Source organism: Rhodamnia argentea, chromosome 5 (genome assembly GCF_020921035.1).
Source record: "Rhodamnia argentea isolate NSW1041297 chromosome 5, ASM2092103v1, whole genome shotgun sequence".
Taxonomy (NCBI): domain Eukaryota; kingdom Viridiplantae; phylum Streptophyta; class Magnoliopsida; order Myrtales; family Myrtaceae; genus Rhodamnia; species Rhodamnia argentea.
The window spans coordinates 25,682,334-25,698,449 of record NC_063154.1 but is presented as its reverse complement, the minus strand read 5'-3'; the positions used below and the strand labels follow the sequence as shown (position 1 = coordinate 25,698,449).

At 38.3% G+C, this 16,116-nt stretch overlaps 1 protein-coding gene across 3 annotated transcripts; it reads left to right on the top strand.

The window, feature by feature from the left end:
- The first annotated feature begins 1,027 nt into the window (after positions 1–1,027).
- LOC115727032 (ATP phosphoribosyltransferase 2, chloroplastic-like) lies at positions 1,028–10,855 on the top strand. 3 transcript variants are annotated; one of them, XM_048279162.1, is made up of 12 exons: positions 1,028–1,148; positions 4,746–5,093; positions 5,283–5,342; positions 5,939–6,052; positions 6,998–7,063; positions 7,156–7,263; positions 7,401–7,484; positions 8,853–8,954; positions 9,044–9,157; positions 9,950–10,030; positions 10,157–10,276; positions 10,454–10,855. In XM_048279162.1, exons 2-12 carry the CDS (start codon positions 4,803–4,805, stop codon positions 10,547–10,549), a joined length of 1,236 nt encoding a protein of 411 aa, XP_048135119.1. In that variant the 5' UTR covers positions 1,028–1,148; positions 4,746–4,802; the 3' UTR covers positions 10,550–10,855. The 3 variants fall into 3 exon arrangements, with proteins under 3 accessions (XP_048135119.1, XP_048135118.1, XP_030513009.2); XM_048279161.1 differs by having other exon boundaries at positions 1,063–1,152; positions 4,749–5,093; XM_030657149.2 differs by lacking the exon at positions 7,156–7,263 and having other exon boundaries at positions 1,063–1,152; positions 4,749–5,093.
- Positions 10,856–16,116: the final 5,261 nt, after the last annotated feature.

Here is a 16,116-nt window from a genome sequence, read left to right as displayed (position 1 = left end):
CCGTAAGTATGGGCTTGTATAGTGTACCAGCTCTGCAGGGTTAATGAGTATCTGCTTATTGGTTGTTGTCTAGGAGTTTATCGTTTCCGCATGTGTAGTTAATGTGTAAGGGTTGATGACGTGCTTGGGACGTCGTCCTTAATGACCCGAGACGTTTTGGTAGGGATATTGTGAACCCGGGGATCGGGGCGTGACAAAGATGCTATCTCTCTCCAATTTCACCTACAACATCTGAGCAATCATACTTGAGCATCTAATTTTGCACATTTGCACGAGCATTTGAGTAGTTTATTTCTATGGCTATGTGCATCTTGTTGGCACTCCATACAAGCATGTTTCTATTAAAAAATTTTGCTTGGCCAGATCTGATGGGGGATGGACTCTACTTTCGTCGGTGCATCTGTGCTTCTAACTCGTTAAAAAAAAAAATCGTAAAGCTTCATATTGAACTAGTGGTTCTCTTGTAAGTTTATATTTGGATGACAAATGTCACTGATTCATCTCAGGGAGCCAAACAATGTTTCTCAGACGCGCACTGTTTATTTCCAAAAATGCTAAAATGGTGCTAATGCACTATAAACACAGGTTTCTTACTTCATCTGGGATAAAAAATTGACGCTTCCAATCTTGAAAGAAGATAATAGTCTGCAAAAGAGAAAACAAAGACGAGTGGGAGGCGTGGAAAGAAAGAAGAAGGAAAGTGGGACTCGTAGGGCAAAAAGGAAGAAACAAAATATAAACAGTTGACCAAATAATAAAAAACGGATCGCCCTTGTAGAGTTGTACAGTGAGCCACACAAGAGATATGATGGTCAAAATAGAGAAAATGAGAGTGTCTAAGCCATAAGAAGAGGAAAAAAAGTGCAGCCCTTCTTTAACGCGCAGACGCAGAGCAGAGCGGCTTTTTCTACTCCTCCTCTTAAACCCTAGTTCTAAGTCCTTCGTTCAATTTTGATCGGGTGTTTGTTGCACGCTTATTTGCTTTTGTGTTGCTCCAGTTTGTGCATTCTTGTTTGTGATTGGCATGTTTTTCCATGGTCAAGTTTATTCACGTTTTCTTGGTGTTATGATTTTAGGATGAATCTGAGGATGATAAGTACAACGAATTCGAGACATCGGAATTCGGAGAAAGGGACTCACAAGAACACAAAGATAAATGGTAATTGACTTTTTTTTTTCACTTATTGTTAATTATTTCTTACGTCTTAGTGAGGAGAGCGAACTTATTGTCGGCGTGTGAAGCCAAAATATTTTATTAAAAGCTTTTTTGTCTTTTGTCCTTTTTTGCTACTAGGTTAAACGTTATACCTCTTATATTAGCGATGTAAAGGTAGTAGCCGTCATAAGGGCAGAAAAAGAGAGAGAAGTGCAAAGTAGTGAATTGAGAGAAAAAGAAAAAGAGAGGCCGTAACGGCATTCTTGAGTGTTCTCGTTTTCTTTTTATTCCGATCTTGTGAGAAAATCATCGGTTGTGTTCCTACTTTTCTCGAAGACTAGTGGATTCCCAGAGTGCCTTCGCGCGGAGACGTAGCTCAAGTTTGGGTGAATTTCGATAACAAATTCTTTGGTGTGTTCTTCCGATTCTGTTCTTTTATTATGATATTCTGCTAATGTGGATTGTTTACTTGAATTATTTTTTAGAATCGATGTACAATTCCTAACAACCGGTATTGGAGCTTTGGTTGGCTAATCAAGAACATCGAGGGTTTTTTGGTGACATTCGATTGAAAGCAAACTGTGTGATAGAAGATAAAATCAGAATCAATAAGTTCGATGGGCAGGATTTCGGATGGTGAAAACTCCAAATAGAGGACTATATTTATCAAAAAGATCTCTATGCACCACTTGAGGGTTGAAAACCCGAACTCACGGAAGTGGGTCCGACAGCAAAATCGGGATGGAAAATTCTTGATCAAAAGGCGTTAGGTGCGATTCGTCTAGGGCTGATGAAAAAGACAACGTATTATATCGCAAAAGCGAAGACCGCAAAAGAAGCCATGGATATTCTAATGAATATCTATGAGAAACCATCCATATCAAATTAGGTATTTTTACTAAAGAAGTTGGTTAATATGAAATTATCTGACGGATGTTCTGTTGCAAAACATATTAACAGTTTCACGCAGGTTATAGGTCGGTTAGAATCCGCAGACATAAATCTGGATATGAAGCTACAAGCTTTATTCTTTTATGTTCCCTTCCGAAAAGTTGCAACACTACGGTACAGGAGATTAGTTTTTGAAGACGATGGATGCAAAGTTACTTGTTGGATCAGATATATTTGTCTTCTAGTAGGAGATTGTTGGCATGTGAAACCAAAATATTTTATTAAGGGCTTTTTTGTGTTTTATCCTTTTTTGCTGCTATGTTAAACGCGATACTTCTTATATTAGCGATGTAAATGTAGTAGCGTCATAAGAACAGAAAAAGAGAGAGAAGTGCAAAGTATCAAATAGAGAGAAAAAGAAAAAGAAAGGCCGTGACGGCACTCTTGAAGGTTCTCGTTTTCTTTTTGCTTCGATCTTGTGAGAAGATCATCAGTTATATTCCTAATTTTTTGGAAAACTAGTGGATTCGCAAAATGTCTCTGCGCGGAAACGTAGCTCAAGTTTGGGTGAACTTTGATAACAAATTCTCTGATGTATGCTTCTGATTTTGTTCTTTTATTATTATATTATACTAATATGGATTGTTTGCTTGGATTATTTTTTTTGAAATCGGTGTGCGATTCCTAATACTTATTTGTACATTTAGTATTGGTATGAGACATAGGACTGCTAGGAGGAAACTCTTAGTCAACTCCGCTTTCATGTTCGCGCAGAATTCCACGATAGATAGAACCAAAGAAATTCTGCATGAAAAACACTGATCTTATACTTCAGATTCGAGAAGCTGCAAGTCATAGACACGGTAGTCGACGAACTACCTCCATCTGTCAAGTCAGAAGAGACAAATTTCTCGTTGTGCAGAAATTTGACGGGGAATGTGACATTATGGGATTGTCTACTTTGCGGGTCTCAGACTAAATTTTCTGAGGTGATTGGACGAATGGTCAACCTCTGATTTCCGAAACCTCGAGGTGGCAAATTTCGCATTTTGGAAAGACGATGTCGGGGAAGCAACACCGTTCTAGGCTGACGGATGTCACATCAGCATGCGTCAGCATGTGTCACAGGCTGACTTTTTGGGCATCGGTCCGTGCAGCGACACGCGCCTACTTTTTGGAAAGTTTTTATAGAAAGAAGCTCTGGAAAAAAAATTCTTTGTATTGCATAGGATGATTCAAATGAGTTACTCTTCTATTTATATTAGAAGATCTTTCATTACAATCATTAATAATCATGATTACGAATGCATCTTCCTATCTAATCAATTACCAATGACAATGAAGAGAATTTTAGAATATGAGGACAATTATCATATCATTCGCACCTAAAAGTACTCTAGAAAACTCAAGAGAACCCTAGATACCAAGATATGTCAAGTCTTGAAACCGAGCGATTAGCTCACGAGACTTTCGATCCGTGACACATGAAGTCGATGAGTCGGTGATCGAAGCAAGGTGGCGATCAAATAGAAGCAAGAAAGTTACCGATGGACGAGGTTTGGCTAGTGGAAGTTAGCTCTCACGTCTTTAATTCAAATTTGTAAACTAATCGAGCATATTCAACCGATTTTCCTGCAATAAACGAATTCGGATTTCCACATTATTCTGAATTTTAATTGTACGTTCTTCTCTCTTTTCCTCGGCCATCATCACTCCCTAAATTGAGAGAAAATATTTTTCGTTCCTTTGTCCCAGGGAATACCCTCCAATTTAACGTCCCAGATTTAGACAAAGCAATTTAATGACTTTACTCAGATCCATTAAAAGATATGATATGTCAATTTTAATAATATTTATCAAATTATTTTTTTTTTTTAAATGAAGGAAGTTTTAGTAAAAAAACGTCACACCAATTATTAATTTCGTTGTCATTGATAGCTTACTGATTGCACTGTATTATCAAAGGATATGGGTTGCATACTGCTCAACTAGTCATCTACATTGTATATCTTTCTAATAAATTGTTCGCAATAACATCTCCATTTCTCTCGACTAATACATTGAATTTAACTTAAGAGAGAAATAACAATCACATCGTAAGGTGATACAAGATTTGACGTGATTGACGGCACTAATGAATATCTCATAACAGCGAAACGGTATCTTTTTTCATGAATAAAATAGTGTTGTTTTATAATATAGTTGAATTAATGACTAATATACTTAAGTGAGAGAAGAGAAAAAAAAAACGAACAATCTAAAAATCAAACAAAAATTTAACATTTCGAATCAACGATTTCTTGCAATTTCGACAGAAAATTTTTATAATTAATATTATATGTTTTGCGTCGCTTTGAAAGGAGCTTTTTTTTTTTCGTTCTTGATATTTATTTAAGGAATTATTTTTGCATTTGTCTGCAGTATTTCTCCAGTTCACGTCCTTCGCTGCTTCACCAGCGCGTGACGCCTTCTTCTTTTTCCCTTCGCTTCTATTTTTCCAGTTCTCCGCCATTTCTTTTCGGAAAGCAGCGATGGTTAATCATTGTGAAACAGAGAAGGTCTTTGCTCAGTCTGTTCTACTATGATGAGCTTATTCATTTTGTAGTGCTTTTACTGGAAAAAAGTGACATTTCTCAGCTTCCACACATATAAACTCCCACTCTTTTTGACTCTCTCTCTCTCTCTCAGTCATTCTCTGAAGCTGCCAGCTCTCGGAGCTTCACTCGCCGTCCCAGTGGTGTCTGCCTCGACGTCAATGGCCTTGCCATCCCATGGTATGCAGGAGCTCCTCTTGCCATCTCGTGGTATACGGCAGCTTCTCTCGCCCATGCCTTCTCTCTCTACCTTCCCCGCCCACACATCCATTAGCGTCTCCATGGAGCGCTCCGCGTCCCCGAGGATTGTCTGCCGCTCTGGCTTTTTGAAGTCTGCAGCCGCGGTCAAGGTCATAGTCTCCAATGGCAGGCCGGACGGCGAGCGGGGAGAGATTCGGCTCGGTTTGCCAAGCAAAGGGCGCATGGCCGGCAACACTCTCGACCTCCTCAAGGTATTACTTGCTTTTCACGACTCGCATTGCGGTTTTGGTAGAAAATTGAGTGAATATAGATGTGCTATACATAGTGTTTTCGGAATTGAATTTGACGACGAATGGCTTAAATATCTGTCATGCCGCTTTAGGAGACCTCTGGTTTGTTTTTTATCTGCATACTAACCCTCTTCCACTTTGTTCCTGAAGCGTTGCCAATTGTCAGTCGAGCAGCTTAATCCTCGACAGTATGTTGCGGACATTCCACAGGTATGGAAATTTCATGCAAATTTCTGCCTTATTTTGGTATGGACATGGTGTTATGACATTTTGAGGTCGTTTATTGTAATTCACTTGGTCCTCAATTTCGATTTCAAGAACTACTAGAGATAGTTTAGCAAGAGACATTTTTTGAAGTCATCATATCTGAGATATGTGGACAAGGAACCAAGGAGTGCCAACCCTTTACAAAATCATTAATGTAGAATAAAAGGACCTATATACTAATTAAGATAAGAGTGTAATCTTCACAAAGTGCTGATGGTTCGAACCCAAAGCGTAATGCTGAAACCATCTTTGCGAGATACAAGAAGAAGAAACACTCTAGTCAGTCAAATGTTGGGGTTGAAAAGGTCTGCGCCTTAGAGTACTTCTGTAGTGATGAGCTAGACAAGCGCTTCTCTATTCTTAGATAGATTTGCTTATGTAACATGGAAAACTCTCCATGAAAAAGTAATTAAAGTAACTAAGAGAGTCTCCATGGCACTGTTTAAATCTGTCTTACAGTATTCATTTGGTATTTCAGTTGTTAATTCTAAATACTGCAGACTGTTCTTAATTGATTTGGTGGCTAACTTATTTTGCAGCTCTCTAATTTGCAAGTCTGGTTTCAGCGACCAGAGGACATCGTAAGAGAATTGTTATCTGGACATCTAGACATTGGAATAGTTGGTTTAGACACAGTTAGTGAATATGGACAGGTAAGCAGAAGATGTTATATGCTGTATGTTTGATCATGGGTTGGATTTTTTAGTCATCATTCTTTATTATTGTTCATCCACATTCAAAGATTTTTACTCTGAAGCTGTGAAAACAATTTATTGCACGGTTTCCCCACTTCAAATTTAAAATGCCGCATCCTGATTTCACATTGACTATAATGAACAAAGTTGATTGGGGAATAGCTATCTGAATAATCCAACTTAGCGAGTCCCTGTGAGCATCTGACGGAAGATCCTAGTTTTCCTGCTGGCTTTAGAAAGTGTGGGCCATCCTTGATATGTGAAAGAGGTGTGGGGACTTTGTCCAAGTTCAATTGTAGCCTCAATAGTATGTCATCCTTGCCCTGCTTGTTTTATTATCAGAATGTGGTCCTTGAAAAATGAAAGATTGACTTGGCATATACATAATCTGCAATTGTGCAGATTAGTAGTTATTAGATGACAGGGTACTTCCTATGTGTCAAATATGCAGCAGTGAAGTTGGATCACAGATCTTACCTGAATGGATGACAATAGTAGTTGCGGAATCTATTTCGGTCGTTTACTCTTTTCCATGTAAACAATTTAGAAAAATGGCTTGGACTGGCAGAATTGCTGGATGATGTCGAGTTTCAGTATGTACCTCTGAAGTCTTTGGATAGTTTAGGTGGTTAGAGTGTTCATATTTTTTGTGTTTGTTCGGATGATAGGAAATCAGGACTTGGAATCCTGCAATGATGATTGAGTGGTCACCATGTGACAAATGCTGGACAGAGACAAAAATTTCCTGATTGCTTCAACTTCATATATCAGAGCTTTTTCTGATCTTTTTGTGGTGTTTTTGTGTTATCATCAAGCTTTTCAACTTCATGTAGAATGTTGATTTCGCAACACTAACTTGATATAGTAGACTGTCCTAAAAGAGCTCATGGTCCTTTTATCCAGGGTAACAAAGATCTTATTATTGTTCACGAAGCTCTTGATTATGGGCATTGCCGTTTGTCTCTTGCAGTAAGAAAGTTCATGCTCTGAATTTTGATATACTGATAGAATTTTTTCTAGTCGGTTTGTAGTGTTGATATGTTCTTTTGATCTTCTATTAGATTCCCAAGTATGGGATCTTTGAGAAGATCAAATCGATGAAGGAGCTAGCGCTAATGGCCCAATGGACTGACAAGAAACCACTCAGAGTTGCTACTGGTTTCACCTACGTATGTTTGCATTTCCAGATCTTAAATGTCATTGTTTATTGTGCCATCTGTCCACCTTCAATAGCAAATTTCCTTATGGGGTGCCAGAGCGATTGCCCTTTATTAACTGCTTAAGTTTCTTTCTTGTGTCATTGTAGCTGGGGCATAAGTTCATGAAAGAAAATGGACTGAAGTATGTGAGCTTTTCAACTGGTGAAGGAGCATTGGAGGCAGCTCCTGCAGTAAAATTACCAATTTCTTTCACTTATTTGATATCTTTCTAGCTTACCAACTTATTACCGGTATTGGCAGATGTTTTTTGATTGTCATGATGAATTTTTTCATTATGCACGTGTTGTCTAAACGAACACTGAAGTTTATATGTCCTTAAACCCATATTCTGATAGAGTTATGTCAAGGAGGGATTTTGCTCAACTAGAATTTAGAATCTAGAAGTTTAAACCATTTCATTTTCCAGTTCGAAAAAGGTTCGGTCCATTTCAATTTTTGTTATGTAAAACAAAAGACTATGAAATGCATAGAGTCTCTTCTGGCTCTGGATCCAAGTCCCTTTTCTTTTTCCACCTAGACAGTTAGAAGATCTGCACTGAAAGTGCAGATTGATGAATACAAATATTTTTGCTCGGTATGGCGGGGTTGTGTTATTCTTTTCATGCTGCTTTAGGGGTCAACTTTTTAGCACATCTTTTACATTATTGGCAAATATCTCGATTCCCACTAACTTTCTAGGTTGGTCCATGGAGCGCAGCCCTTTCTGTCACTCCTAAATGCACCCCATTTAGGAGATTAAAAATAGTGTCTGGGAATCTAATTACATGAGAATCTTCATTAAACAAGGCAGAGAGATAATTGCTATTGAAGAGTGGAAACAAGGAAAAGAAGGGAGTCGAAACTACCATCTCTTTCTTGACAGGTAGATACAGTGAAAGGAAGGACGGACTAGTGTACATCCCACTAATTTTCCTATGCTAAATGTCAGTACATTGTGCCTATGGAGACCTTTTCCTCTCCATATTATGGGGCAATGTATGTATATTCCCTGTCCTGGAGAATGCATATTTGAGACTACCACAAGCCACCGTAGTTTTAGCAGCAGGATCCTTTTAAAAAAAACACTTGAATCTTTTGATGTTTCCTTCGATGATGCAATGGTTGGATCTATCTGTCTTGCCTATAGATCTTGTGGCTATTCACTTTGTGATATGAACCGTTGATGTGATTAATCCATGAATTACAGGTTTTTTTTTTTCCTCTTTTGAATGATACTTGCTTCATCCTTTGTTAAGAAGAATTTGAAGTACATTTATACCCCCACATATTAGGCTATTAGGAAAGCAACTTCATGAGCATATCACCTGTCGTTCAATTCATATATTTGTTTAGAAGCTGCAGTTTAGGTGAATGGAAAAATATGTATGACTGCCATTATATCTTGGCATGTGGCACCCTGGTATCTGCAATGGCATCTCCATGAGGGGAGGTCAAGGATTTAACTAAACCAATGCTAATTAATGGCATTGGCAGTATAGTATTGATGCTGTGTCTGCATGATCTACAAGTGACTTCGTTTCTTTTCTTTGGTAATCTAGATGGGGACTGCTGATGTTATTTTGGACGTTGTAAGTAGTGGGACAACATTAAGAGAAAATAACTTAAAAGAAATTGAAGGTGGGACAGTGTTGGAAAGCCAGGTGGGTAACATGTTTGCATTGGCAAGCTCGCAACATTTTTTCATTGTCTTTTTCGAACTACTCTTACCCTTGGCCCGAATATCCTTCAGGCTGTTCTTGTGGCAAGCAGGAAGTCACTAGTCCAACGGGAAGGTGTTCTTGACACAACTCACAAGATTCTTGAAAGATTGGAGGCACATCTTGAGGCAGTTAGCCAGTCAATGGTGCGTAGATTATTGTATATGTTGGAATATATAAATATTAAACCACGCCTTCTTCTATCAGCTTAAGCTTTTAGAGCAGTTGGTTGTGGTCCCATCAAATCTTACATGGTATCAGAGCAGGTGGTCCCGAGTTCAAATCTTTCCAGGCCCCTATTTGCCTCCCCAAATGAATATTTCCACGCTTAGTACTAGGCAAAAAGACCAGACTAAGCATGAGGGGGAGTGTTGGAATATATAAATATTAAACCACGCCTTCTTCTATCAGCTTAAGCTTTTAGAGCAGTTGGTTGTGGTCCCATCAAATCTTACAGTATATATGATGACGAACTTCCTGTCCAGCATCCAAACATACTTCCCGTTAGAGTTTACTGCTATTAAGCTGCACCTGCTGTTGCCATCCCCCTTTCACTCATTACTATGTTTCTGAGCTGCGTTAAAAAGATACACTCATCAAAAAACAAAATTTAACTGGGTGACTTATGTTAGTGCAAGTTTTCTGTGGTGTCCAATTAGCCGCATCAATCGGATATGACATGGTTAGTACTCTGTGAACATAAGAGTACCGTACCTCATTGTCAAGTATGACTTGTTCAACCTTTTATTATTAAACAACTAAGTAGCAAATTGCTGCAATAAAAATTCGGGAGATATAATATGGAAAATTCTGTAAGTGCAATGCAGAGCCTTTTAGAATATACATAATTCAGATACTGCAGATACATACTTGTGTTGGACTCCTTTATCCGAGACTCAAAATGAATGCTTTATAATCGGTGTTAATTCTTGTCACAGGTAACAGTGAATATGACAGGGAGTAGTGCAGAGGAAGTCGCTAAGCGAGTACTGAGTCTACCATCGCTCTCTGGTTTGGAGGTAATGCAGGGAGCCCTTTTTTCACGTACTCCAAGTTGAGCCCCAGCTCGGTTTGAAGTTTAAAATGCTGTTATCTCATTCTCACTCTCTTGAGTTTCTGATTCTCTTGTGCTCAAACGCTAACAGGGACTTACTGTAAGTCCAGTCTTTCGCAAACGTGATGAAGAAGTGGTTGCGGACTGCTATGCAATAAGCATTTGTGTTCCTAAAAATATGCTCGATATCTCTGTGCAGCAGTTGAGAGCAGTAAGTCCTAATTTTGGAAATAGCCTATACACAACTGCTTTATGCAAAGATTTTTGTTTCCCCACTTGTCACATCCTAATATGATGTGAAGATATTTGCAGCTGTTAATTTTAATTAATCATGGCTTGATAACACTCCTGTGTACCTTTTGAATATATTGAAACTTTTACTGTGCAGATCGGGGCAAGTAGAGTTCTTGTATCTCCGTTGACTTGCATTTTAGATGAAGGGTCTCCCAGATGGCAGCAGCTTCTGTCCGAACTCAGGCTTTAGTTCTCAGTGGCCGGCCGGTGTTCAGGTTGGCTAGAAGTGCCTGAGTTGGAGAACGGGCTTTTGGAGAAGATAGAGGAGAGGGTAAAATTTACCAGGAATGGTGGTATCTTTGTTATGTTGGTAGCTTTGCCATATCTGTTCTTTAGATTTGTGATTTCTTTTCCCCTTTGTTTGGTTTATGGCGATCGGTTTTAGAATCTAAGGAAGTATGGGAACATCCTAAAGTTTATTTTTCAACATAATTTGTAAGTGATATGTCATTGATGACAATCAGCGTGGATGGCGATTCCACGAGGCACTTTGGAAGATGTACAGTTTCTGCTAATACCTATACAAGTCGATATCGAGGCGCATCATTTAGCCGTATTGGTAGCGCTGCTAATACCCACAAAGTCGGATGAGTTAGGCGGCTTGGCTGTTACAAGAAGAAAATTCCTAGGATCGGATTGTACAGACGGCAGAAGATAAGTGACGGATGTTGTTGCAAATTAAGATGTTTCCACACCCACTGATTTTGCTTGACGACGGCCTTTACTATGGAAGCAATGTGCAGAGCACAATCATAGACCACTCTCAACGACATTCCTCAGGAAAGATTAACCATGAGGAAGCAACCGACGGTGTCGGAAAGAAGTGTTTCCCGGCTAGTACTTTACACAAGGATTCTTCACGCCTAAAATGCCACCACGTTCGGCATACAAATTCTCTCCCGCTCTAGTAAGTCGTTCTTGAGTTTCCGACGAGCTAGGACTTAATTTGTGACCCCAATGAGCTAAGCCCGTACCTGGTAATTCTCCTGCTCAACTAGTCATCTGCAGTGCAATCTTCATCAGAGAGCAAATGACTCATTTTAATCAGCTGCACTGTACCCACAAACGATCCTTACGTGGGAGGGAGAAGTAAAGAAGGACGACGAGCGCTGTGGGGCGCTTGTGAACGAAGGATGAGAGCCAAAAGAAAGAATCCCCGTTGCACCTGTTCTCCGCAACCGCTGGTTCATATATATCTCGGGTATGATCATTGCACCCCAATCCCTGCATCGGTTGGTGCACCTACTGAGGAAATTGAGTATCGTGGTTTATGAGAAAAAATATTTAGAAAATTAATTCGACGACTCGCTAGATATTATGCGCATATATCTAGGAACTGAAGCGGTATTAATGTGTACTACCTATTCTCTCACCCTTCCCGTGACTACATGTATTTTGTAGGCGTGAGCGAATCTAGGTTCCATGCAGGTTCTACGTCGAACCTAAAACCTACAAATCAAAACAGGTTCTTCATTTTTTGGAACCTAAAACCTACCATTCATAACCTTGAACCTTGAACCTATCTTGTAACCAGCTAACCACGACTTATATTTAGTCACCCGAATAAATATGAAATATTAATAAAGTAAAAGTCTCAATCATAAATATTTCGAAAATGGAAAGCTCAAACTAGTGGTTTCAAATTACACACTCAACATGGAACCTACCAAAAGAACATGTTCCTCAATTTTTGAAATTTGAAACTTAACATGCATACCTTGAAACCTAAAAATGGATCTATTCCAACGATTTTGATTTTAGATTTCAGGTTCTATCCTAAAACTATGCTCACTCCTAGCTATTTTGCTAATCATGTGATAATCGCTGCCATTAGCGGGTTGTCAATTGTCAATCCCATACAATGTCAACTGGCCACTGTTCTACAGAAGAAGTCCATTCGGTGCATGGGCTTTCCCAAGTAGTAATAGGCCCAATGCTCCTGCTGGATTACAATCTATCAATTTCTCTCAAAAAAAAATTGCATCAATCTTAGTGCGGACCGCATTTAAATTTTTCGTTTCATTCAAAGGTTATGTGAGATCCGACATGACCAATAGCATTAACATGTCACAGTAGACATGTCAGAAAAGTCGTTTCACATGACGACGTTGTTTTTAAGTTTTTGAATCGAGGTCCGTCATGTTTTCACTAGAAAATAGAAAAAAGATTGAGTAGCCTGAAAATTTAGCGAGTCGTCGAATTAATTTTTTAAATATTTTTTTTCTCATAAATCACGATACTCAATTTCATCAATAGGTGCACAAAGCAATGCAGGGATTGGGGTGCAATGACCAAATCCGAAATGTAAATGCACCTACGGTTGCGGAAAATAGCAACGGAGATTCTTTCTTTTTGAATAAATTGGTACAATTGACATATCCGAGATATAAAAAAAAAATTAAGAACTGAATTAGTACAATTGAAAGAGATTTTCAGGCTATTCAATTAGTAGTTGTCCTAAATTTAAAAATTTATCCAAAAGGGGTAAGTTTTAAAATAGTTGACAATAGCCCTAAGAAAATTTCACAGTGAAGACAATGAATTTACATTTAATGGCTCGGTTTGTTTCGTGGAAAATGAATCGTTTCTGGAAATTGTTTTCCAAAAAGTCATTTTCTAGGAAAATGACGATATTTTTCGGTGTTTGACTTAAACCGGAAAATGAACCGAAAAGTATTTTTCCGCCATTTGATAAGGAAAATAAGTTTCCATCACATATAATTTTTTTTGAATAACCTAATAATTATTTTTTAGTTTTTATTTTCATTTTTTAATTATTTAGGTTTTAATTTTTTTTCTTTTCTTATTTTCTTTTCTCCATCTTCTCCCTTCCTTCACTTGCTCCTTCCTCTCCCGCTCCCCTCCACCCTCGGCTCGATCGCCATGCTTTCGACGAGATCGCCGAGATCGGCCGAGCCTCCAGCTCGCCGGCCGACGTCAGGGCGATCATCGTGCTTCCGACCATCGCCGAGGTTCGTGGTCGGTGGTTAGCAAAGAAAGCGGCAAGCTGGGGAAATGGGAAGGAGAAGGAGGAAGAAGAAGGAGAAAAGAAAATAAAAATAAAAATAAAAAGATAAAAGATAAAAAATAAAAAAATAAAAAAATAAAATTCTCGAATTTTTAAAATTATATAAAAAATGAAAAGAAAGTAAAAAAATAATTATAAAGAAAGAAAATGTGAAAGAAATGAGTAATGAAAGATATGGAAAATGTTTTTCTCTTTTTCCACACTTTTGAAGGAGTTTTTCTATAAGAGAAAATATATCAGCATGGGAAGCGCCTTGCCTTGGTATTGAACGTCGTCACGTCCCCGCCATGGGCGGGATTGTCCTCTTCCCTAAGTAATGGGCGTACGAACTCCTTAACGTCGTCTTTCCGTAGGATGAGCCAGCTTTGTTGGTCGACGATGTCGCTCACCGTGACCCGCTTCTCAAATGGCCTCCGGCATTGGCCTATCGAGTCGATCGGTGCGCTCACGTGGTGGACGACCGGAGGGTCGAACTTGCACCACAGCGGCTTGGAAGGCGGAGCGCGTGAGCCGCTCGCCCAAACGTCCTCGGGCCGCGCAGGTTCGTCGCCCCAATTATTAGGGGTGTGCTCTACCACTGAGCCAATAGCCCATTGTGTGGCCCTCTCGCCGGGGCCTACTATGTCAAAAGTGAGAGAAACCTCATCTCGCTCTTTCCCTTTTTCGCCCCCATTTCCATAATTCTTTTAGTTGCTTTGGTAGGTGCAATTGCTGTTGCTTGTCAATGATAAATTTTTATAACTATTTACTAGCCATCAAAATTTAACTTTGTTTTATGTTATCAAATCCATTTATCTTCAATTCTATTTGAAAAATGTTCATGTATAAAATAGAAATTCTTTATTTTGATCCATTACCAAATATCAATCTATTCCTTTGTTTTGTACTTGTTATATCATGGTCAATTGAGTAAGTTGAATTCTTGTTCATTTTGAAATGAATCAAAATTAATAAGGAGCTAGTCAATGATACTCGAACATGTACTTGTTTTGAGTGATTATTTTTTATTTTCTATTGGTATCTATGGATTGATCACTAGTCGAAACATGTGGTCGAATCTAAGAGAAATTTTAGAGAATGTTTGCTATCCCAAGATTTTCTTGCCTTTCATGATTGATAAAGAGAAAAAAAAAATGGGGTCAAAAGAAAATGCCATTTTGGAGTTTTATCAACAATTTGCTTGTGTAGGCGGAGATCCGATATTTGCTGAATCCTTATGTAAGGAGCTACAAAAGAAATTCTTGCAACAAAGATGTAGATTAGGAAGGATTGATTGACGAAATATGATCAAAACAATACATTTTTATTATCGCAAGATATATTGACAGTATTTGATTGGAATGAAATTCGAAATGGGTACACTTTACGATATGAATCACTTGAAAAATAAGCATATTCATTATGTAGTGGATTTCTTACAAGACCAATTCGGATTGGCTCCGATTTGTTTAGAAAATGTTGTTAGAAGAACTTGGGAGATGGGATGGCCGCCACCGCCGCAACCGGTGTGCGTCAGCACGGAAAGGAAGAACGATACTTGGAGTACATCTTTGGCTTCTTCGACGATAGCAAGCCACCGGACATGTCGCTCCGGTTTTGACTCCTCTGGAAATAAAGCTGAGCCAGCGGAAAAGGGATCCTTTTTTTTTTTTTATAAATGATTTCAATCGATTTAAATGTCAGCTTAAGCCAATTCTCGATATTTCAACACCGAAAATAGGAGGCTGTAATTTAGTGGCAAAATTAAAAATTTCCTAATGTAATAAAGGATGAGTTTCCCCCTTTCAGCTGCTGATCTGGTTCGACTTGACACGAATCAAGAACACTCTTCGAAAAAAAAAAAAACTAACTACATAAAAAAGATGACGCCTAATTAGTACAATTATTATTAGGACTAATATCACCCGAAAACTCAAATTAATTTTTTATTGCAAAAGTTTCCGTACAATAACACCCGGGCCACATTCATCCCCCCAAAAATGCCAGATTTACCATAATTTGAGATCGATATGGCGTGATTATACCAGTTTGGCATAAACAGGGCATGAGTGTACCGATTTAATAGTTTTTTGAAATAAAGATTAGTTTAGGGTAAATGTGACTTAGATGTATCAATTTGGATATTTGTTGGTGGTATTAGCCCTTTTATTAATATCGATGTGCCGACACATGTGCATTTTATGGCTCGATGTTAGTATTCTATGTGACTGTGTATACTTGTATGCGTGAAAACCTATTAAAAACCAATTTCATCAGTTGCATTATTATAGCTACTTGCTATCATTCTCATTGTCTTTCGTATGCTACCTAGTAGCCTGAAAAACCCATTTTAATTGTACTAATTCAGTCCTAAATTTTTTATTTTTTGCCAGTTGAGTCTTAAACCTTTTGTAATTGTGTCAATTCAATCCATTTGGGACGTTGATATGAACGTTTTTCGAATAATATTTCAATATTTTTTATTTTTACCTATTTTTTTCTATCTTTGGTTCTTTTCTTTTTTTGTTGGTTAGGGCCGACAGGAGGTGCCAATGACCTCTGCCAGCCCAAAAATAAATAAGACAAAATAGATAGAGAAAGAATTATTAAAAAATTTAAAAAGTTTTATTAAAAATTATACATATTAATGCCAATTGATCAAATGGATTGTATTGACACAATTGGAAAAGGTTTAGGACTCAATTGGAAAAAAAAATTAGGACTGAATTGATACTTTTAAAATTTTTTGG

Bases quoted from the DNA above. Each gene is read 5' to 3' on its own strand.
- LOC115727032 (XM_048279161.1), top strand. From the start codon at position 1,078: ATGAATCTGAGGATGATAAGTACAACGAATTCGAGACATCGGAATTCG. The intron at 8,955-9,043 runs GTGGGTAACATG...AATATCCTTCAG, and splicing joins GGACAGTGTTGGAAAGCCAG to GCTGTTCTTGTGGCAAGCAG. The intron at 9,158-9,949 runs GTGCGTAGATTA...TTCTTGTCACAG, and splicing joins AGGCAGTTAGCCAGTCAATG to GTAACAGTGAATATGACAGG.